This window comes from Myxocyprinus asiaticus, chromosome 2 (genome assembly GCF_019703515.2).
Source record: "Myxocyprinus asiaticus isolate MX2 ecotype Aquarium Trade chromosome 2, UBuf_Myxa_2, whole genome shotgun sequence".
NCBI lineage: Eukaryota > Metazoa > Chordata > Actinopteri > Cypriniformes > Catostomidae > Myxocyprinus > Myxocyprinus asiaticus.
In genome coordinates, this window is record NC_059345.1 from 40,243,228 (window position 1) to 40,268,726 (window position 25,499).

The 25,499-nt window shown below is 38.8% G+C and overlaps 1 protein-coding gene across 2 annotated transcripts in view; it reads left to right on the forward strand.

Annotated features, from left to right (window-relative positions):
- Positions 1-24,239, forward strand: part of LOC127416743 (uncharacterized) — a 41,265-nt gene extending 17,026 nt beyond the window's left edge. The window contains exons 2-4 of one of the 2 annotated variants that reach the window (XM_051656277.1): positions 7,238-7,363; positions 22,928-23,134; positions 23,234-24,239. In XM_051656277.1, coding sequence (XP_051512237.1) covers positions 23,081-23,134; positions 23,234-24,001 — 822 coding nt within the window. In that variant the 5' untranslated portion in view covers positions 7,238-7,363; positions 22,928-23,080 and the 3' untranslated portion in view covers positions 24,002-24,239. Of the gene's footprint in view, positions 1-7,237; positions 7,364-20,363; positions 23,135-23,233 lie in introns of those variants that run through there. The other variant, XM_051656266.1, reaches the window with a different exon arrangement.
- Positions 24,240-25,499: the final 1,260 nt, after the last annotated feature.

Genomic DNA, 25,499 nt, shown 5'->3' on the forward strand with positions numbered 1-25,499 from the left:
TGGGTTTGCTTTCCAGGGTACAGTAACAGTGGGCAGAGATATAAACAAGAGCCCTCCTGAACTAAAACAACAAATATACAGTAATGCCTTGTTGGGACATTAAGACCCTGTTCATTCCAACTCTGTGTGCTTTGTAGTGTTTAAACCTGAAGCACTGTTGCCACCCAAGATGCGCCCAAGAGGTGTTAAACTCTGTATATACTATTCTTTAACTTCATGAAGTCTACTGTTTTCACCCTAAAGTCTGTGGGTGGCAGGTTAGGTTTCTGTTTATACTGGGCAGTTTGGTGTAATCTACAGGGCAATATGAACCAGTTGAGCTATAAGAGAGAAAACACTCTATCAGAATAAATGCCAGTTGCTCCTTGTCTCCCTTCACAGTTAAATGCCATCCTTTTTACATACTCCTCTTCTCACTCCCCTCCATTCGTTCTTTCTCTCTCCTTCCATCTGACAGTTGCTCAAAGCTCTCTGATTATCATGCCACTAAAATCAATGACATTCAGGAGAACCTGTCCAGCAGGAAAGGTCACATACACACACACTGTCTCTGTTACACACTCATGCTGAGACATGTCTCTCAGAACAAATCTATTCTTAAAAAAGAGATATCACAGACAACAGATGGCCAAAAAAATAAATTAAATAAATAAATACATGCATGTAACTACAGTGCCCATATGCTTAATAAGGACCTACACCTTTGTAGCAATGCCTAAAATAAGCATCTTTCAATGAGTCACATGAAATCATTTGCCAGATGTGGATGACTGAACGATCTGGTCTTAAATCATCTGCTTTGAAGATAATGGTCTATTGGTGGAAGAATGCAAAGCCTCAGCTGACTGAATCAATATGTAATGAACATACTGGGCTCTAAAGAATACTACTGACTCTAAATGAACAGAGAAATTTGAAAGTCATCTACAGTATCAAGCAGCGGTCACAGGAACAGTACACTTTAACTATGTATGCTCTGAAGACCTGACTCTAATCCTCCAGTCCACAAGACCTGCACAAGATCCACATCACCTCCTGGAGATTGGTAGGATTAACTTATCACTTTATCAATGAAAATCTTGAAGAAAGGCTTGAAGTTAACTGATATATAATGTTGCCGAGAGATACAGATGGTCAGCTAATATATGTAAATATTAGTTCATTTCCGAGTATCTTTTCTGTCACGGTTATTAAAAAGTCGCTGTATGTTTGGGAATGGGTGTTCAACCACTTTACATTTAGAGAGACTTGTTAAAAAAGTTGTTAACTGACCCTCCGCCATGTCCAACCTATACTTGGGCTCCTCTTACTAACCATAACTAATATTGCTGCTTTCCTACCTTCACCTGTTGTTGTCTAGCTGTCAAACACGATGTGAGAAACCATTGGATGTGATGTGAGTAAATTTCAGGAATTATGAAATAACACCTGCATCAATTATTGATTAAATCCAAAAAAATTGGGCAAAGATATGTGACGGAGAGGCAGAATCAATCATGTCGAACAATTAAGCCTCTTCTTTATTTTCTTAATTTTTCTATTTGGATGTAAAATAATGAAGCAGGTAAAATTAAATTAATAATTAGTTTTTAGTAACTAAACCGTTTCATTGCTATGTACTGTACATGACTGTTCTTATACAAATTTTAAATTAAATTCTAAATATAAAGTTCGATTTAAATAACTGGCATCACATTAATATGTAATTTTTTTTTACATTGAATTCTTAATAAAAAATAAATAAATAAATAAATAAATAAAAAAAAAAAATATATATATATATATATATATATATATATATATATATATATATATATATATATATATATATATATATATATTTTTGTGTGTGTGTTTGTGTTTGTGTTCCGAAATGTAATATTTGTTACATTTTGAAACCGTTTGAAAAGATGTTGCATACCCCTTAACAAATGTGTAGTTGCGCCCCTGTTTCAAAAATCAGGAAATGCTTTGTTTTTTTATACCCAACAACGTACCTCCTAAAGATAAACTAAGAAACAGATCAGACTGTTTTGTTGGGCACTGGATACAAGACAAACACTTGAAAAACAAGAGAAATTCTTCTTCTTCCTTCTCTACATTTTATTTTACAAAACAGGAGGAGCATGATATAGAACACACAGGCAGATAATAATTATGAATCGTGACAGACAAGTGTTATAAAACTGATGAACAGAGCCTCTGACCTGCTGATATTCAGCACTGGGCTATGAGAAGGATGGAAAAGTGGGACAAATCAGCTCAAAGTCATCCAGTCATGCAACATGACTGACTATGCCTAAAGCACATAGGGGTTTGTTATAAAAAATGAAACCACAGGATATGCCAGTTTATGTGAGTAACAGTACAATCAAGAGACATTAAAATGATCTAATTTATACCGCTGGCTTTACATCATGTATAATAAAATAAAATGCTTTATACTATATTGTAATGGTATATTATAAAGGCAGTGAGAGACTGGTTAAGAGAGTGATGTTGGTTATAAAGTGAAATTTAATCAGTTACAGTTATACACAGAGCTGAGATTAAATGTCACTCTTCTTCGTCACACTCACACACACATACTAGCAGTAATAAACTGTGGAAACATTATGAACATAACGATGGTATCAATGTACTTCAAATGTTCAATAAGACAAGTCAGTGCATTACTGTTTGCTACTGTATTTATGTTATTCAGTAAAATGAACTCTGAAAGAGTATATAATTATGATTAGACTGCTCAGTGTTGGGTGTAATACAATTATAAGTAATTAGTTCATTCGTTTTTAGTTTTAAATTCTTGTAATCAGATTACAGTTACTGACTTTTTAAGAAAAGTACATTCTTTTTAAAATGTTATTTATTTAGAACACATGAATAATGGCCCCGTGACAAGTCATTGTGAAGGAGAAATGTGAGGTGCTGAATGTATGACTTGTGTGTGACAATGAACTAGAAATATAGACATTATTTTGAATTTGTTGAGTGGAAAACTGTTTTAGAAAGTAATTTAAAAATAAAGTAATTAGTATTCTGATTACTTTTTCAATTAAGTAATCAGTAAAGTAATCTGATAACAATTTTAGAGAAATAATTAGTCATTTGTAGTGGATTACCATTTTTAAGAAACTTACCTAACACTGAGATTGCTGGTTGTTGAGAGCTGTAGAATATAAAATGATAATCTTTTTTGCAATATCTGTGATTTTTGCATTATTTGATCTAAGATAAACAGGGGTTTAGATGTTTTTCCTATTCATCCTCATAAAACAGTTTCAGTCAATATATATTTTATTGGATGTGTGAACACTGTCAGAACACACTTCTGAATTTCAGTGAGATTGAGGTTGAAACTTTAATTTGACCTGGCCATTCATTCCTTCTATTTGATACCTTCTGCTTTTGATTTTCTCCTGTGTTTTGGATAACCATGTTGCATGACCCAACATCTTTTGAGCTTAAGATGACAAACAGATGCTCTGTTATTTTAGTGAAAAGCTTGAAACTCATTTATCCCTAAATTTTTGCATAGCAAGTCCACACCATTGCACTCCCTTTACAATTCTTCACAGCTGGGATGGAGCTGTTGTGTTGACATACAAAGCCTTGTACACTGACCAAATGTTCACCAAATGTTTCACCTGTCCACAGGCCATTGTTTTAGAAGGGATCTGGGTTTTGATGTGCAGCAGATTGCAAGAAATCAAAAGTATCTACCTGACGGTTACACTGATTGAAGCCCCAGTCTTTAGAATTTTTTGTTACCCCTTCAAGTCTTGTGAGCATGAACTTTTGCCTTAGCTGCTCTGAAATGTCTTTCCATTTCCAAGGATATGGCAAAGCCATCTGGTTTGGAACACCTGATTCAAATTATGGTCTTTTCAAGATGTTGCAACTTCTGTTGTATGTACTGTAAATACTGTACTATGCAATGTTTAAATGTATGCACCATCTGTCTGTCAAACACTGTCAAATTGGAAACACTGTATGAGTAGATGGATCTGCAGTTATAGACTAAACACCAGATTATGCTAGCAGCTGTACTGATTGTCTGTCTTAACAGGTCTGTGCAATTTTTCTGAAAGAGTACTAAAGATGTTGTGAATGAGGGCAGTGATGGTAATTATTGCAGACATTCCCAAGATAGTGTCGCAGAAGTAGTGCGGGATAGGGAATAATGGAAGTTTTTGTTATTTGATGAGCTATGTGACACTGCAAGGGATGTTTGTGCAGTTTGTAGTTAATGCTTGATAGCACATGTTTGTGTTTGTGCATGTGCTCTTTTAAATGGGGAATAGGTGCTCTAGGGAATGTGGAGAGATTTAAGACTTCTGTAAAAACATTGTTGGCCTGATTAAGTCAATCCTTATAAAATTCTGGACACACACAAACGCACATTCACTCACTCAGGTGCAAGAACAAAGAATCCATGCTCCAGTGGCTTTGAGATGGAGAGAGGGGAGGAGTGATGAGAGGAGAGAGAGGGAGTGAAGGAGGGCATGGGAATATAGGGATGATGAGAGATTCAGCAATGATGGGCAGAAATTGAGGAAGGAGTACTTTGACTTTCCTGTGCCATTTTGCATGCAGCTAAACACACATATGCACAAGGATACATGCATGAGCTCCCATACACATATAGACAAATGCATATTGGGGTTAAAGTAGTTGAAACTATAGTTTGTAAATAAAAATGTTGTTTTACGTAATAGTGCATGTTTTATTTGATAATTAATTATGTAATAAATTAATTTACTTTTATGTAATTGCGCATATACAGTATTATAAATATAATTATAAATAAGTACATGATGACCGAATTTTAAGTTTTGTGTGAACTATCCCTATAATAAATTACCTCAATGTCCAAAAGCACCAAATGTTGTCAATATTGCTTCTGATATTGTAAAGGCAAGAGATAAACTACTAAAACATTTCATATGTTCTGTTCTCTGTGAAGAAAAGAAATAATAAAACTGAAAAACTCCTAAAATACCTAACATAGAATATTAAACAAATCAATTAAAGGATGTTAATGTGAGCAAACGGTTTGTCTTAGGTTGTATTCAGTAATGTCAAACAGATTAATTGTGTACAAAGAGCTCAAGCCATTATAATAGTGCTGGATAAATGCCTGAGATTTTACCTCTGTCTATACTTAATATCTTTGTTTGCTGTTATGTTTATTTAAAGAAAAATTGTATTTGACTCGAATTTAATTACTTTTAATTACTTAAGAGTCAAGGCCATAAAGGTGGCATTGCAGCAGTTTACACTCCTGCTGTAAAAAAAAGTCTATGATATCAATAGGGAATGTTCTCACATGCACACAGACCACAGGGAAGGAAATGTGATCTAAAGGAGTAGTTAATGAGGTGAGACAGACAAGCACTTCTGTCTGGACACGAGTAGATGTCTCAACTAAATCTCTGTCTGCTGCGTGTGTGTGCAATAACATTAAGGTGAAATATGCTCTGGTCTCTCATTATCTCAGTATGTATATTGAGCTTAATGATATGAGTACAGCAGGATGGCTATCAGAGAGAGTAAGTGAGTGAGAGAGATAAACCAACATCAATGAAGTTAATCAGCAGAACTGTAGATGGAAGTAAAAATGCAGGAAGTACTGTACAGAGATACTGTGGATGAAGAAGATGAAAGTTATTTAACAACTCTTTAATTTGAATCAAACTTTCTATAGGCTGTTTTGTAATTTATCACTATAGTAGATGACAACCCCATCGAGGGAACAAAAAAAAAAAAAAAAAAAAAGAGGGGAAAAATAAAATGTCTACTGGCTCACTGTTGCTTTTTGCCATACAGGAAATCAATTACAGTCAGGAAGAGACATCCATAAGATCTCTAACAAAAGCTAATGAAAGGCTTGTAGGGTTCATAGAAATACCCAAATTGTATATTGTAAGAGTAGCGGCGTGCAAATAGAACATAGTCATACATACAATAACATTTATAAACACTCCCCTCCAACACCCCACCCTCAACATTGAACAATCAGGGGAATAAATAAATAAATAAATAATATTTAATAGTAAGAGGTAAAGTATTTTTTATAGGCGCTGTCATTTTATTTATCTCTTTTACTCATTAATTTCAGCCTAATCACTTTCCAGGAATTGCATAAAGGTGTCCCATATTTGACTGAATTTATTTAATTTCTCTCTGACCACATAGGTTAATTTCTTCAAAGCAAGGCAGATCAATCTATAAAAGTTAGATGTTATGAATACTACATCAGTTTCCAGAGAAGGGGTGCCAATTAATCCCTCCCTGCCTTATATTAATTCTAGGGTGAGTTTTTCCCTATGTCCTCTTGCAAAAATCGACTGTAAATCCAAATTTTAAAGCTGATTTTTTAAACAAGTTTCTTCCCTGGGGACCATGCGCCCGGACCCCTGATGAGTTTGCACCCCTGATAATGAATTGTTTCTGTGTTGTTACTTTTGATATTTGATATTTTTGAGATTTCTTGTCACCAGGCACATCCGCATGGTGTTGCCTAGCAGTGTTCACGAGTAGAGGGAACTGCTGAAGTGTTGCCAGGGATTAACCCGATTCCTGATGGTGAAGAACACACCCCATGTCCACAATGTCTGAACCCTTGTAATTGTAGGAAGGAGAAGTTTAGGTGTTGGGCTAGCCTACATGTGAAAGGTTGGCTTGTGATTTATACAGATTGGTCAGTGTATTTGGACAATGACAATATGTTTGGTTATTTCGGCTCTGACCTTAAGCACATTGGATTTGAAATGAAACAATGATTAGGAGTTTAAAATGCAGACTTTCAGCTTTAGTATGAGGGTATTATTTGGTCATCAAATTCAAAGAATCTGCAACCAAGTACTAAATATGATCATTTTATTTAGGTTTATTGGAACTTGTGCAGTACCTTTTGGTCCTCTGAAATTAGCAGTTTGTCAAATGGCTATAATTACTACATGGTTCACTTGATACATCTGAAAATATCTACAAATTTAAGCTGAGAGTTTGCACTTGAAGTCATAGTCATTATTTAATTTCAGATTCAGTGTACTAGACAGAAATCATGCCAATGTCCAAATACGTATGGACCTAACTGTAGGTGTGTACTCTCACTTTTGTAATCTCTACCTCATTAAAATCTTTGGGAAACATTGGATTTCAATGTGTATTTAATCTATGTCCTTTAATGTATTAATCTTAACACAGTTTCATCTTTCTTTACTACTCCCAGGTCTCTCCAGCAGCGACAGGCTCGACTCGACTCAAGACTGGTCTCCTCTAGGGTCAATGACATGGTCTGCTTGTGGTGAAATGTAACTAAGTACATTTACTCAAGTACTGTACTTAAGTACAAATTGTAGGTATTTGTACTTTACTTGAGTATTTCCATTTAATGCAACTTTATACTTTTACTCCACTACATCTCAGAGGCAAATATTGTACTTTTTACTTTTGTCTGACAGTTTTAGTTACTACAGTAGTTACTTTTCAGTTTACAATTTTTCATACCCTTCATGTTTCATGTCCAATGAAAACCATGTATCTCCAAATGTGGTGATTTTGAATGTTTGTGATAAACTGAAAGATTAAGTGTTCCTTTATTGGTTGAGAAAATTCTCCTACTTCTTAAGTTAAATAAACTATTTAAAACCCCCTTGTATTAGCTAGAAAATGCATTGTCACAAAGATGTCACAGCGACACTACAAACATATAATGATAGAATATGATGATAGAATATGATGCATTGCTGTAGATTAAACTACCCAACAGTATATAAAGTAGTTAAAATTAGCTCAACCTTAAACATCTACAGCAGTAAAATGCAACATACACATTAATATTTAATGCAAAAACATCATATATAATAGTAAAACACAGACAGGGAAAAATTTTCTACAGAATGAGTATTTTTACTTTTGGTACTGTAAGTAAATTTTGCTGATAATTCGTACATACTTTTACTTAAAGCTACATTATGTAACTTTTGGCCCTCTAGCGGTTAAAAAATGAAACTGCATGCATCTTGCGGAAGGACATTATTTTGGTTGTGGTTCGGCTCTGCTCCTCTGTGCGTTTGAATGTGGTTGGAGGCATCGGTGTACACATGAATACAGGACATCTTATCAGAGCGAATGGACAAATAAATATCGAAAGAAAGGACAAGACGGATATCCGAAAACATGCCATCTGAGCAGATAAGTGCCATTCTTATGCTGTTGTTTTGACTTATTGGAAACCCTGATGTTTTGAAATAAATGACGTTACAAAAGCTAGGCAATGTTCGTTAACATTAGACACAATTATTGCAAGTCTGATAAGGTCAGCGTTTTAAAGTTTTTATAACTGCAGGATATTCTGGCCAAATAGACCATGGTAGTAACTAAATTATAGTGTCACTGTTACCAACTAGTGGTCAACATCGTTTCAAGACTCACATGTCCTTGGCAAGCCTTGGACTAAAGGATTTACCGATTACAGTATAATTATTGTATTTCACTACACGCACACACAAACGTGTGTGTGTGTGTGTGTGTGTGTGTGTGTAATCACACAGTTATACATAAACCATATCAATAAAATATCTTACCTGTTGAGTAAGAAAAAAAGCCATCTCTGGGTCACATTTAAATCCTTTTAGGGGGAGTCATGTGACGCCATGCGAGGATTGGTTGTGTGAACGGCAAGCTCTGCGCACTTTTGCAGTTTTAATACTTTTTATGAAATAAACCGATGAGATTCGATACACTCTGTTCCATAACTGTTCTAGGAGGACAATATGTCAAAGAATTTAAAATCCTCAGGCTCTGGAGACATTAAAAAACTTATGTGCTCAAACTGACACCCCTGAGCAGGCCGCGGCCCGGGAGTCGATCTGGTCGGAGAGATGCAGGAAATGTGGTGAGAGATGCTGAATATGTCAGCAATGCTGACGAAGGTGGTTGCTGACTTGGAGGATCACTGCCATAGAGGCGAAGTTTACTGATGTGGTCATGAGAGTGGGTGATGTCGAGAAACAGATCGATTGTCTGGAGTCATCGGAGAGGGAATTATCTGCTAATCCGCTAGCAACCAAGGTGGATTTGGAGCGTGTCTGGGGGAAGTTGGAGGACATGGAGAACCATAGCCGGCGGAATAACATCCATATTGTCGGAATTCCTGTGGCCGAAGAGGGTCAGGGTATAGGGAAATTCCTAGATGGGCTCCTTCTGAATCTGCTTGACATAGCAGGCCATAAGCTGGAAATCAAGCGAGCTCACATCCGGCTCAGCGATCCACAGGAGACAGGGCCCGATCAATTCTGGCCAAATTTCTGAGATCATCCAATAAAGATCTTGTGTTACGCGAGGTGAGGAGTAATGGAAGACTTTCTTGGATGAACCACAACATTTTCTTGTTCCCAGACTTTGCAAACTCGACAATCAAATCAATCAAATCAAATCAAATCACTTTATTGTCACACAGCCATATACACAAGTGCAATGGTGTGTGAAATTCTTGGGTGCAGTTCCGATCAACATAGCAGTCGTGACAGTGATGAGACATATACCAATTTACAATAACATCAAATTAACACAACACAATTTAAACATCTGTTATACACATAATTACACTCAACAATATACAAATAATAACATACACTGTACAGTATACAATATGCTGTTTTTGTTTTTTGTTTTTTTGTTTGTTTTTTTACTATATAGATACACATCATTCAATAAAAATTAAAAATAAAAATATATAAAAAATAAATAAATAAATAAAATATATATATATATATATATATATATATATATATATATATATATATATATATATATATATATATAGAATGTACAGTATTGTACTGTATTGACATTCAGGCTGTCGGTTGATAGTCAGTTGTTAAGAGAGACATAATATAATAATAATAATAATATAATTTATGACAGTCCGGTGTGAGATATAAGAGTAAGGGTAATAAAGTGCAGTGCTGATGTATTTTGATCGTGGGAGATCAAGAGTTCAGAAGTCTGATTGCTTGGGGGAAGAAGCTATCATGGAGTCGGCTGGTGCGGGTCCTGATGCTGCGATACCGCCTACCTGATGGTAGCAGTGAGAACAGCCCATGGCTCGGGTGGCTGGAGTCTCTGATGATCCTCCGAGCTTTTTTCACACACTGCCTTGTATATATTTCCTGGAGGGAGGGATGCTCACCTCCGATGATGTGTCTGGCAGTTCGCACCACCCTTTGCAGTGCTTTGCGGTTGTGGGCGGTGCTATTGCCGTACCAGGCGGAGATACAGCCAGTCAGGATGCTCTCCACAGTGCAGGTGTAGAACCGTGTGAGGATGTGGCGGTTCATTCCAAACTTCCTCAGCCGTCTCAGGAAGAAGAGGCGCTGATGAGCCTTCTTCACAACGACTTCAGTGTGGACGGACCATGTGAGTTCCTCAGTGATGTGGACACCCAGGAACTTGAAGCTGCTGACTCTCTCCACTGGTGCTCCATTGATGGTGATGGGACTGTGTTCTCTGTCTTTTCTTCTGAAGTCCACCACAAGCTCCTTTATCTTACTGACATTGAGGGAGAGGTTGTGCTCCTGACACCAGTGTGTCAGAGTGTGCACCTCCTCTCTGTAGGCTGTTTCATCATTGTCAGTGATCAGACATACCACCGTCGTGTCATCAGCAAACTTAATGATGGCATTGGAGCTATGTGTTGCCACACAGTCATGTGTGTACAAGGAATACAGTAGTGGGCTGAGAACACAGCCCTGCGGGGCTCCAGTGTTGAGGGTCAGTGATGAGGAAATGTTGCTGCCTATTCTAACCACCTGACATCTGCTTGACAGGAAGTCCAGGATCCAGCTGCACAGCGAGCTGTTTAAGCCCAGAGCCTGGAGTTTCTCATCTAGCTTGGAGGGCACTATGGTGTTGAAAGCTGAGCTGTAGTCTACAAACAACATTCTCACATAAGTGTTCTTTTTTTCCAGGTGGGAGAGAGCAGTGTGTATTGTAGATGCAATGGCATCATCAGTGGAGCGGTTGTTGCGGTAAGCAAACTGCAGCGGGTCAAGATTGAGTGGCAATACAGAGCAGATGTAATCTCTGATTAGTCTCTCAAAACATTTGCTGATGATGGGGGTCAGAGCAACAGGACGCCAGTCATTTAAACAAGTTATTTTTGATTGTTTTGGTACAGGCACAATGGTGGATGTTTTAAAGCATGTGGGGACTACAGACAAAGAGAGGGAAAGATTGAAAATGTCCGTAAAAACACCAGCCAGCTGGTTAGCGCACGCTCTGATGACGCGGCCCGGAATGCCGTCTGGGCCCGCAGCTTTGCGGATATTCACCCGTCGGAAGGATCGGGTTACATCCGCTACAGAGACGGAGAGTGAACTAACCTCTGCAGCTTCGGCCGCGAGAGCTCTCTCCGCGAGGGCGGTGTTATTTCCCTCGAAACGAGCATAAAAAGTATTTAGCTCATCCGGTAGAGAGGCAGCGGTGTTCATGGCGGAGTTTTTATTCCCTTTAAAGTCCGTGATGATGTTAATTCCCTGCCACATGCTTCTAGAGTTGGTGGTGTTAAACTGTCCTTCAATCTTGCTCCTGTACTGGCGTTTTGCTGTTTTGATAGTTTTTCGGAGGGCATAACTGGCTTGTTTATGCTCCTCCGCGTTCCCGGAATTAAAAGCGGAGGTCCGCACATTAAGTGCCGCGCGAACATCGCTATTGATCCACGGCTTCTGATTCGGATAGATTCGTACAGTTCTGGTCGGAATCACTTCCTCTACACACATTCTGATGAAACACATTACGCTATCAGCGTAAAGCTCGATGTCGTCATCAGAGGCGGACCGGAACATCTCCCAGTCCATGTGATCAAAACAGTCTTCTAGCATAGAGTCTGATTGGTCCGACCAGCACTGGATCGTTCTGAGGGTGGGTGCTTCCTGTTTCAATTTCTGCCTGTAAGCGGGCAGAAGCAGAATGGAAGAGTGGTCCGATTTGCCAAACGGTGGGCGGGGGAGGGATTTGTAGCCATCCCGGAATGGAGAGTAGCAATGATCCAAAACCCGGTCCCCTCGTGTGTTGAAACTAATGTGCTGGTGATATTTTGTTGCGACTGATTTTAAACTGGCTTTATTAAAGTCCCCGGTCACAATGACCGCGGCCTCAGGGTGCACGGTTTCCTGCTCACTTATAATCCCATACAGTTCCTTGAGTGCCCGGTCTGTGTCGGCTTGTGGGGGAATGTACACAGCAGTGATAATGACCGCTGTGAATTCCCTCGGTAGCCAGAATGGTCGACACAGAAGCATAAGAAATTCCAGATCAGGAAAACAGAAAGACTTGATGGAATGTACGTTCCTCTGATCACACCAGGATTTGTTGATCATAAAACATACACCACCTCCTCTAGTTTTACCTGAGAGGTCTTTTGCTCTGTCCGCTCGGTGCACGGAGAACCCCGCAGGTTCAATGGCTGAGTCTGGAATCTCTGCAGACATCCAGGTTTCTGTTAGGCACATAATGCAGCAGTCCCTCGTCTCTCGTTGGAAAGAGATCTGCGCTTTCAGCTCGCAGAGCTTGTTATCCAGAGACTGAACATTTGCCAGTAGAATAGTGGGTAGCGGGGGTCGATTTGCGCGGCGTCTTACTCTGATGAGAACACCGGCTCTGTTTCTCCTTTTCCTCCTGCGTTTCCACGGCCGTGCTGCCCAGACAAAGGGCTCTGCTTGCGTGTTTGTAAACAGCGGGTCGGCATTGAGGAATGTGAAGTCCGGTTTTCGGTGTGAGATCGCTGAACCAATGTCCAAAAGTGTTTGTCTGTCGTAGACAATAAGGCAGACATCCAAGACAAAAAACATAAGAATTGTGAACAAAACAAACAAAACATTGCTATGTTGTGTCGGAGCTTGCAACGCAGCAGCCATACTCGGCGCCATCTTGAGTCCCGGGAGAAGAGAAAAACGTGATCAATTCAAGGAATGCAAGAAACTTTTACATCAACGCAAGGTCGCTTTTGCACTGATATTCCTGGCCAAATTGAGAACAGATACTAAGGATGGCCATAAAGTATTTACATGTCACCAGCAAGCCTTGTCCTTCATAAAGTCAATGGACTGAATAAGTTATTTTGTGGTTCTTATGTTGCAGCCAAGTGAACCGACTCACTGAACATCCATTGATCGTCCGAGGAAGCTGAGCGCCTTTTTCGTTTCTTTTTGTGCTGGTTCCGCCTAGCGGCTGGAGTTTGTTTTGCATTGCAGCTCTCCTTCAGGACAATGTTGTGCATGAATCTGCACGTTCTTTGTGCTTATACCTCCTATTTGTTGGAGTTTGTTTTGTGGAGTAGTTCTTGCAAGACATTGGAGTGATTGGGTCATTTGTTGCACTCATATAGCAGTTGAATGGGCCGGCTCACTGAACATTCGTCTGACTGTCCGAGGAAACTGAATGGCCTTTTTTTATTATTTTATTTAAAAATATATATTTATTTTTTTTATTTTTTTATGTGTGTGCTGGTTCCGCTAGAGGCTGGAGTTTGTTTTGTGGAGGAACATACCTTTGGGACAGTTATGTGGATGAATCTACATGTTCTTTGTGTTTATTCTGCCTATTGGCTGGAGTTTGTTTTATAGATTATCTTCTGTTATGTAATTCTGTTTTACAAAATTTGTATAGAAACACCGGACTTGAGCAATCCGACGGCAAAGTTGTCATGGGGGCTCTCGTAGGCGTACATGGACTGTTTGAGTTTAGAAGGATGGACACCGGTTGGCGCTGTCATGCATGGGGTTAATGCGCACATTTTTCTTTTTACTGTTTGTTTGGTTCGGGGGTAAGTTTGGGGTTTTATTGTTTCACTAATGTGGAATGTGGTCTTTATAATTGTATTTTTGACACACAATCTATTTTTTCGAATATGTTAAAATGTCAAATGTTAATATGAGTGGATTGTCTATCTCCACATAGAATGTGAATGGGTTGGGGCAACCCATAAAAAGAAGGAAAGTTATTTCTCTTCTTAAAAGTACGAAATATGATACAATGTTTCTTCAAGAAACACATCTTTCCTCGCAGGAAGCTGAAAAATATGGGGTGGACATGTATTCTTTAGTGCTGCCTCAAGTAAGAACAGGGGAGTCATTACACTGATAAGTAAGCATCTACAATTCAAATATCTTAAACAGATTAAAGATTAAAATTAGGAAGAGTCATTATTGTTTTAGCAGAAATTCATGGGCAAAGGTTGATTCTGGTTAATATTTACACACTTAACGCTGATGATCAGGGCTTTTTTATAGATCTTGAAGGTATGTTGCAAGCCGCTGTCACCCCTCATGATATAATTTTGGGAGACTTTAATCTATTGATGGACTCAGTCCTTGATCATAGTGAAGCAAAAGTGTGTAAGCCCCCTAGAGCAACATTGACGCTTCACAGGATGTGTAAAAATCTTGGTCTTACAGATGTTTTGAGACTTTTGAACCCATCTGGTAGGGACTATAAATGTTTTTCATCGGTCCATAAGATTTATTCTAGAACAGATTATTAAGATTATTTATTTTTATATCTAAGTCCATCATTTTATCTGTTGTTGATTGCTCAATTGGAAACATCTTAGTCTCAGATCACGCCCTGGCGAGTTTAGAGATGTTGCCACATACGGAGAAAAATAAATCATATAGTTGCCATTTTAATGTATCCCTTTTGCAAAATCCTGAATTCCAACAAATATTAAAGGCTGAAATCAATGTTTATATGGAGACCAACTGGTCCTCTGTGTCCTCTGTGGGTGTGGCTTGGGAGGCACTTAAGACGGTTCTTAGGGGTCAGATCAGACAGATGGCTTTGCCGTTGAATTTTTTAGATCTTATTCTACAGAACTGGCTCCACTTTTGTTAGAAGTTTATATGGAATCACTAAAGAATGGAAAGCTGGGGGCCTGTGTAGCTCAGCGAGTAAAGACGCTGACTACCACCCCTGGAGTTCGCGAGTTTGAATCCCAGGGCGTGCTGAGTGACCCCAGCCAGGTCTCCTAAGCAACCAAATTGGCCCGGTTGCTAGGGAGGGTAGAATCACATGGGGTAACCTCCTCCTGGTCGCTATAATGTGTGGTTCTCGGTAGGGCGCGTGGTGAGTTGTGTGTGGATGCTGCAGTGGATGGCTTGAAGCCGCGGTAACAAGCTCAACAAGCCATGTGATAAGATGCGCGGGTTGACGGTCTCAGACACAGAGGCAACTGAGATTTGTCCTCCACCACCTGGATTGAGGAGAGTCACTATGCCACCACGAGGACCTAGAGTGCACTGGGAATTGGGCATTCCAAATTGGGGAGAAAATAAAATAAAAAATAAATTAAAAAAAAGAATGGAAAGCTTCTTCCAACCAAGGCACAAGCCCGGATCAGTCTGATTCTTAAAAAGGACAAAGATCTAAGTGAGTGTAAGAGTTACGGTCCAATTTCCCTGATCCAGCTAGAAATCCTGGCTAACCGATTAAGTAAAGTTATGACATCTCTTATACATATAGATCAGGTGGGGTTTATTCGGGGCCACAGCTCTTCTGATAACATTAGGTGTTTCATCAATATCATGAGGTCAGTGGCGAATAATCAGACTCTGGTCCCTGCCATCTCACTTGACGCTGAAAAAGATTTTGGAAATATACGGGTTCGGGAATACTTTTATTGGATGGATTAAGTTACTTTAAAGACACCCGGTAGCGGCGGTACAAACAAATGTATTAATTTCAGATTATTTTCCCCATTATTGTTCTGTCTTGCCCTGGAACCAGTAGCAGCCGCGATAAGAAGGGAAGATGATTTTTCAGGGGTGGTGGTGAAAGGTATGGCGCATAAGCTTTTGCTTTACGCAGATGATATTTTATTATTCGTCTCCAACCCCATTAGATCTATGCTTTGCCTCCACAGAATTATTAATTCCTTTTCTGAGTTCTGAGGATACAGAGTCAGTTGGTCTAAATCCGAAGCTTTGGCTCTGACAGCGTATTGCCCAGTAACAGCTTTCCAGCCAGGCACCTTCCAGTGGCCCAAACAGGGCATTAAGAACGTGGGCATTTTATTCCCAGCAAATTTGTGTGGTTTAGTTAGAGTTCATTTTGACCCCTTAATAAAAAGGTTTTCGAGCGATGTGGGCAGGTGGGCTTCATAACATTTATTTATGATTGGGAAGGTTAATGTTATTAAAATGAATTGTATTCCAAAATTTAACTACCTGCTACAATCTCTCCCTGTAGATGTCCCTCTCTCTTATTTCAAGCAATTTGATAGCATAGCGAAGTCCTTCATTTGGAATGGTAAGTGTCCTCGATTACATTTCAATAAGTTACATAGGCCGATTGACAAAGGTGGGCTAGGCCTACCCAAGATTTTATTATTATGCATTTGGTCTCAGACATTTGGCTCATTGGTTGCTTCCACCTGAGAGAGCCCCTCCCTAGTTTTGTACTGAACAGGAAGTTCTTGCCCCTATTTTGCCATTGCAAAGCCTTTCTATCAAACTAATTGGAGAAGTTAAGTTACACCCCGTTATCTCGCATTTGCACTCAGTATGGACAAAAGAGTCCTTTGTGTTTAATTCAGACATTTATTTAAATGTTGCCTCGAGCATATGGCTGAACCCTAAATTATGTATTAATAAGTCCCCTTTCTGCTGGTCAGAGTGGATTGTGAGGGGGGTTACTACACTCGGTGACCTATATGAGAGTGGAGAGATGAGATCCTTTGAAAATTTGGTTCAACATTTTGGGATTCCCAGATCTCAGTTCTATAGATATTTACAGCTGCACCACCAGCTCTGTACTATTTTTGGGAGTAGCACACACCCCACTAAAGTAGCAGATACTCTGGGAGAGGTTATTACTGCTTTTGGAAAAGGTCATGAGGCATCAGTGTATTACTCCCTGCTAATTCAGAGTCTGGGGGATGGAGCTTTAAGTTCAATCAAGAGATTATGAGAGAAAGATTTAAACTTGGTTTTGGAGGAAGGAGTGTGGGCTAGGATTCTAAAAAATGTCAAGTCTGCATCTAGAGACGCAAGGGTGCACCTTATGCAGTTCAAGAATTTACATAGATTCTATTGGACACCCTCTAGATTGTATAGACTTGGTCTTAAAGACACACCCACCTGCTGGCGATGCCAATCAGAAGATGGAAACACAACCCATGTTTTTTGGTGGTGTGTTAAGATCCAAGAATTTTGGTTGAAGTTTCAGAGTTTTATATGTATTTATATTTGTATTGGGCACTCAAATTTCATTTTGCCCCAGACTATTTTGGGCGATGGGGTGGTCATAAATTTGGGGGAAAAAACACATAAAAAATTGAGTTCTGACCAGTGTTATGATTGGCAGGCAGATTATTTTAAGGGGATGGAAGTCGGATGAGCGCCCTCATTTCCGGAGTGGTGTGCGGAGATGGGAAGGGTGGCAGCTTTCGAGGAGGTGTCAAGTAGAATGCTGGACTTTTGGGATTTGTTTGATAGGAAATGGGGCAGTTATTTAGCGTTTTGGGGAGGGGCTGTGGAGAGAGAAGTTTAGTTTTAATTATGTATGATTATTATATTTTCTTTTTAGTTTTCTTTTTTGTGTGTGTGTGTGTGTGTGTGTGTGTGTGTACAAACAACTGATAAAGTTTACCAATAAAACTGAATTGCTGACCTAGAAAATGTCTTTCTTAATTCTCTTACTGGCTTGTTCTGTTGATGTTTATCAAGGCTATAAAACCTCTGTAAAGTATCCATGTAAATCAACTTTATGTGGTTGATTTAAAAGCCAACCATTCAGTCTACAGCTCAGCTTCTCTTATCTTGAAGTGAAAGAGTCACCACTGACTAAAATATCCCATGAGTGGCTGATGGGCACTTTAGTGTTTGATTCAGAGGTGCATTAAGCCAAAGACTGAGGGTATATGGGTTTGGCAGAAATAGATTCCATTCAATATACACCTCTATTTCTCTTGTTGGCCTAAATTGGATTAAGAAGCTGCTTTGATGAAAAAGAACGACATGCTCCCTTACATCATACCTCTTTACATAGGAGAGAGAGAGAGAGACAGAGAGAGAGAGAGAGAAAGAAAAAGAGAGCGAGAGAGACAGAGAGAGAGAGAGAGAGAGAGAGAGAGAGAGAACACTACTTAGGAAGAACTTTTAGAATGCTTGTCCATATTTCACATTCAATAGATTCATTAACTAAATCTAACCAGAGGAGGACAAGATGGACCATTCGAAGAAAATTAATGGGAAAAATGTACTATGGAGCTACAACAACTTTTTTTCATTTTCACACAAATCATAGGTAGATTATCAGTTAATAAACTATTTTTGCTCTTTTCCTCACCAATGTAATGTCTTATAACATCTAAACACTTTTCTTATTGCCCATGACTTTTAAGGCAATTCATTTTAACGTTCACACAAGCTTGTTCAGGCGTGATGTAATTGTGCAGTAGGTTAGTTGATAAGAGCATTGCACTTGCGATGCAAAGCACCAGAGAACGAGTCCAGAATAGCATGTGAGTTGACACATGAGCCGAAAGTGTCATAGAAGCACAATAAAATGACGTAGTTGCTTCAGCAATGCATATTTCAACTAACATTTTCTTTTATGACACTATCGGTTAGGTTTAGGTTTAATGTTTAGGATAGGGAGGTAGGTTTTCTTGCTTTAAAACTCGATAGAGTAAACCTCATCTGCTTGGAAGAATATTTAACATGATTTTAGTGCCACAAAGTGGACATTTCACCTAAAAAATGGCCGTGACGTGTCATAAATGTCATTTTGCAAAAATTGCGCCACAGTCACTTCATTTTCATGAGTCTTAAGGCCGAAACTTACTATATGCAAGTACATAAACGCAGATGCGAGTGCTTGGCCACCACATCGCCAACGCGCGGTCCAGTTGAACATGCTTAACGTGCGTTCTTGAGTTACTGTGGCGGGAACAAATCTGAGTACTCAAGGGGGCAATAGAGTTACCTTCAAACATCTGTGCAATTAAACTGGATGTGTTATTAGTTAGGTAAGTTGCTATTAATATATTGACTTTAACTTATTTTCTCGGCAATATTCTCTTCAAACTTTTGCTCCACCATGACAGTAGTTGAGTTGAAAGAGAAAACTCACGTAGTGCTTGGTAGTTCACACTAATCTCGCTAAAGCATCCCTTGCGGAAACTTTGAGAATTCAACGCGTAGTTGCGTTAAGTTATGAATTGCGGTCTGACATATTTCAGAATGCAACAAAGCGTGAAATCGAGCTTGCGTTGCAAGATGCATATGCTTTCACGTACTTGCGTAGAGTATGTTTCGGCCCTTACCTTTTAGTTTAAAGAGCCAATTGCCTTTTTGGTAAAGGCACTGTATTTTTTTTTCTCTCTCTTTAGAATGCATGCCAGCTGGCCCAACCAGAATAAATTAGCAAAAGAAGTTACATTTATGATAGCATCAGGTTTTATTGTTGATTTGTATACATTAATGAAATGTAAACTTAGCCAACAGTTTGCATGCCTATAGCCTAAACAGAAAATAACTGCCCTAGGGGGTTGCCAAGATGGCCGCAGAGTGAACTTGCTTCAAAGGGATTTCAATACAGATCACTATGCAGACTGCCCTCTGGAGCACTTTCTCCTCCACCAAACCCTACCTGAAAAAAAAAAATGCCTAAAAAGAAAAAGTCTTAGCTAGTCGGGTTAGTTTTATTTGTGGACATAATAACTTGGGGAATAGAAATGGTAGTAACTTTTAGCCTTGACAGTGGCAATGTCAGGAAAACTTTTTCAAACTTTATCCTCCAGTTAGTTCTGCCATAATCGACTGCAGCTCGCTTACCATAAGAATGAGCTCTCCTGTCTGATTTTGGAATACTAACAAGCAGAGGTGGGGTCTTGATCTTGTGGTCTTGGTCTCAAGACGTCTCGAGACCATATAAACGTGGTCTTGGTCTGGGTCTGTGTCTTGGAGGGTCTGGTCTTGACTACACCTCTGCTTACAAGCATGCATGCATGTTTTCTCATATGAATATTGTAGAAAAAATCAGCAACACACAGAGCCACAGAATTCTAAATCTCAACCTGTCTCTCCATCAAAACTCTTCTGTTTCTCTCTCTCTCTCCACTTTTTTATATTTCCACCCATTTAGGTTATTATGTAATGCTCTCAGTGGCTCTAAGTGTAGCGTGCTCTCTCTGTTTGAGAGGTGTGTTTGTATGAGGATCATTATTCACCTCCAAAAGAGAGATACACTGTAAAAAATTATACTGGAGGATGGTAAATACAACCCATGCAAATCAGTGAAATTTTACTTAAAGGAATAGTTCACACAAAAATGAAAATTTGCTGATAATTTACTCACCCTCAGGCCATCCAAGATATATCTGAGTTTTTTTAGGATTTCATTTCAGGCCTCCTCCTCTAAACAATGCAAGTGAATGAACTAAATTTTTTGATGGTCCAAAATGCATATTTAGGGTGCATCAAAATAATGCAAATGTTCGCTTCCATACATCTCTGTGACTTGCGCTCATGAGAGGGATGACGTACACTCGTTGGTAAGGTCACGCATCACATGGAGGAGTTTACAAGAGAAACTTGTGCCATTCACAAACCAAAACAGTCCAAAACAATATAAAATAAAATAAAAAATAATTTTCAAATAAAAATTATAATAATAAAAAAACAATGTAAACAATGACGCGCTTCCTGATGTGAAGCGTGACCTTACCAACAAGCTTACATCATCCCTCTCATGAGCGCACATCACAGAGATGTACGGAAGTGAACATTTGTAGTTAAAAAGTACATAAGTATTGTTTTGTTTCTAAAAATAATCAATCGTTTGCATTCAGAAGAATTTTATTTGTCGACTGCAGTCGTGTGATTATTTTGATGCTCCCTAAATATGCATTTTGGACTGTCGAAAAAATGGAGTACATTCACTTGCATTGTTTAGAGATGGAGGCCTGAAATGAAATCCTAAAAGTCTTAAATTCTGTTTTGATGAAGAAAGAAACATCTTGGATTATCAGCAATTTTTCATTTTTGGGTGAACTATTCCTTTAAGTATATTAGTCAGCAAGTGAAATATATAATATTGGGTAAATTCTATCTACACTACCTATTTGTAAACAGTAATAACTGCAACATAAAAAAATAAAGTAAAATATACCCCAAAATATTAGCCCTGCACCGCAAAGTGCGCATGCATCAGCATCCAGGCGGGAATCTCGGGATTCATCCGTGTCGGCAGGACCGGAGATTGTGGAGCTGCTGGTAAGATTTTTGTTTAACATGTCGCTGTGTATGATATCATGAATGCAAATGTTAACTTATTTAATGGTAAGATCTTTCACAAGATTTGTAGTCGGGGTGCTTCTGTGTTAGACCAGGAATTTAAGTTTGTAGCCATCTCTACAATTTGTAGTCGGTCAATTTATCTTTAATAGCGGACTGTAGGGTCCAAAATTGGTGCCTGTAAATGCGTGTAAAAATCTACATTGGTGATTAAAATATAGTAGCTGCCATTAGCGTGATGTGCATAACTGAAATGAGTGAAACCGCTAGCGAAGCTGCTTTAAGGAATAACTCTCGTAGTGACTGTGTGGTCGAGAGAGAGAGAGAGAGAGAGAGAGAGAGAGACACGGTTGATGCGCTATCTGAGAACAGACAGGTTTTGGCGATCAGAACAGAGAAATTAGCTGTAAAACTGTCAGTGTGGTATGCTGGATAATTAATGTCACAATTTTCAACATTCAGTTTTCCTGAATGCCTTTCATCTATTTCTCTCCTATACACTTTCAATTTTATTTATTGATTTATTGCTTTATTTATTTATTTTTGATAATGAAAGAACTTCATAATTTTTATACTTACCTTGAGTAGTGAGATTCCTTAATGTCAAATTGATGTTTTCTTAATTTGCTTGTCTTTAGTCTATTTTCATGTGTTTTCCTACGAAGTCCGTCTCGTTTAAACGAGATTTGTTTAAAGGAGGATGCACAGCATACTGCAGCCTTCAAAGGACGTGTCCTACCTAGCATGCAGCCAATGGGTCTTGACGGTAACAAATTCCCTTTAGAAGGGAATGTATGAGGTACATTTTAGGACAGTTATAGTGATGTAAAGAGAAAAGAAAATAGATTTTACAGGTGTACTTTTAGTCTAATACTTAATTTTAATTATATATTCATATAATAATACACAGGGATGGATTACTGACCGGGCCAATGGGGCCAGTGCCCAGGGGCCCTTGACTACCAGGGGGGGCCCTGGACTTTAAGGTTGCACGATCCAGTTTGGAGATCCCCCGGCTCGAAAACCCAGCAACAATGAAAACGAGAAAACAGTTTTTTGTTTCAAAGTCACAAAACAACAATTTGGGTGTTTAATATTAGCTTAATATTTAATATAAGCTTCACTTTGATCATATATCATGTAATTAGCTGCCGCAATAGCAGGTGTCATGTGAGGCAGAGGACGTCTCTAGTATTTTCCGATCAGCAAGTACGCTGGAGTCTTTGCTTTAAACCGAAACACTGGCTCTGGCGGATTTTTTAAAGTTGACGGATGCATTTGGGGTCAGCCTTAACAAACTTTTATGATGATGAAAAAGGAGCCCTGAAGCCAGCTGATATGTTTTAAAATCCCAAATTATGACAATTGGATTATGATGATAAAAATGTAACAATTCTGTGGTGGCTGGCTCCAGAAAAGAAATTATAGCAATCTCATGTCTAATAATTACTTAGAACACTTTATTTGAGCACAGGGTCCTTAGACATGTTGTTTAATGCTTTTTCAAATTGAGATGATGCTAAGTGAATCCTATTAGGCCTTTCTGAAGTCTTGAATTATTATGTATTACTTGTGTGCATTTTTGTACATTAAACCATAACTTCATATTATTTTCCTCACAGGGCAGTCAGACACTTGTCCATAAACTGCATGACAAACAGCTGCAAGTTTTCACAAAATTCCTTGCCTGCTTTGTTCAGTCTGAACACCTGAACCCAATACCCAAAGCTCTGGCTACTCTGGACTTTGATGGCAAACTGCTGCCTGTGAAAGAGATGTATGTGGGATGGGATGCTGATCGATTCAGAGTGTCACATCTACAATACTCTGTGAGTAAATAAAATGATTAATTTGGAGCCTCTGCTGGGTTTGTATCATTATATGTACAGTAGTGTATGTGTGCTTATTCTAGTTGATCTCTGTTTCAGCTGCTGAAGCCATTCCTTCAACAAGTCTCCAGGGCATACACTACATGTGCCAAATACCTGCAGAAAAAGTTGCCTTTGCACAGCAAGACCCTGCAGTGTTTGTCTGCCATGGATCCAGTTGTGAGAGGGCAATCTCAGACTGGGTTTGAACTGAAGAAGCTCACACAAATGATGAGTCACATGCTGCCACCTGATGCTGCCACTCACCAGGAGATTCTTCAGTATAGTGTGGACCAAACCCTGCCCACTTTCAAAGAGGGAGATGATGTTGTGACATGGTGGGTCTCTGTCTTTGAAACAGGAAAATATCCACGCCTGTGCCAAGCTGTAAAAGCTGCCATGTCCATCTTCCATGGTCCCTTGGTGGAATCGTCTTTCAATCTGATGGGCGACATCATAGACCCCAGAAGCACCAGCATGAACATTGCTACATTTAGTGCCATCCAGACTGTGAAATACACTTTGCAGTCCAGGAAGCAGTGTGCCATAGAGATGTTCAGTAGGGATGATGTTAAGTTTGGGACAGTAGACAGGCGGCTGTGCAGCAACATCAATTCGGCAGGAACAAGAGACAAGGCCCAGCGACAAAAGAATTTGCTCAGAGTCCGAGAGAGGAGGATGGAGTTTGACTGCCAGCCATCTACAAATGCTGCAGAGAAAAGGCTTGAAGACGAAGAGGAAGAAAATGTTGCAAGAAAGAGGCATATTGCTAAGCAGCAAAAACAGGCACTTGAAAGACTTGTGCAAGCCAAAAGACTGAATAAATAAATACATTTTTGACCAGCAAGTTGTGGTTGGTGTGCCAAAAAGTTCAAGTGAAGTGGTGTCAATAAATGTTTTTTTTACTTGAAGCAGATGTTGTCTTTTCCCTTTATTTTCTTGTCAGAATTCACCAGAATGCTTTGTTTACATGTTAAAATCTCAAAAAATCTATTCTGGGGGAGGATGCCCCAAGACCCCCCTACAGGGATTTATTTCATAAACATGTCACCTTTTTCACCTCTTGTGAGTTTGCAGGTCTGAATAATAATTAAGTAGATAAACAGTTGCCTTCTAACAATAAAGATTTACTTCATTTACCTAATTTATTTTAGTGTGTCATAGCTGTTAAATTTGGGAACTTTTTACTCAAAATATGGGATGAAATCTACCCAAACAAATTGAGTGCAAATTGTTACCTCAATTTTATTGAGTAGATTCTATAGGTTTGTTTTTACATTGTAGGTATCCGAGCAGGTGGTCAGATGTGAGAAAGAAAGAGCAAGAGATAAATAATTAAACTGATCAAAAACAAAACTGCTGCACTAAATGTAAAGTTAAGCTAACTTAATGTAATGATGAACATCCTTTTACCAACGGACATGAGCACACAGCTAAGTATCTAAGAGTAAATGACATTCAAAACATCCTTTCAGCTGAGCTTTTTATAGTGTTCACTTACTGGCAGCAAAACAACATACAGTCCATTTGTTTTCAAAGTTATAAAGCTGAAAAAGCTTCCACTTTCATCCTCTTCAGTTGTGCTTATAACATTCCAGGATACTCAGCAGCGGACAGAAGATAGTTATGCAAATATGCACTCTTAAAAATGTACTTCAAGGGTCCTGTGACTGACAAATGGTCCTGGGTAGAACCATGAGCACTCAGAGAACCCAGTACAAACTAAAAGGGTTCTTCAAGTTCATCTAGGCATCTCAAAAGAGTTCTTAGCAGCATAAAAGGGTTATTGGCTACAAAAAAGATTAAACTCAAATGTTTCTTTGATCAAATAGAGTTGTTATATTTTTGAGCTTATCTATTTGACATTCCCATGTGTCCTTGTTAATTTCAATAATGTGTAACATAAATAATAACTAAAACAATGAAAAAAGCTTTATTCTACCCTGTCAGATGATTTCTTTGATGAAGACTTGAGTTAGCTTATTAATGTTTTCAACAATTAAAAAATACATTTGCATGAGCAAACAGTTCAGTTCCACTGTTTCATTGACAGACATACTTTGGTTCCTTGAAAGACACTTGAATGTTTAGCTAAAAGATTGTACTTACTCCCTGTGTTTTGTATCTCTATCAAAACTGCCTATATACAGTATGTATACTTCAAAGTGTGTGGAACGAATTTAGTGAATGAGTACTTCTTTCTCAACTATTTGCTGACTGCACTCCTTTAAATGTCTACAAATTCAGTTATCCTACAGGGTTAAAGGAATAGTTCACCCAAAAATGAAAATTCTCTCATCATGTACTCACCCTCATGACACCCCAG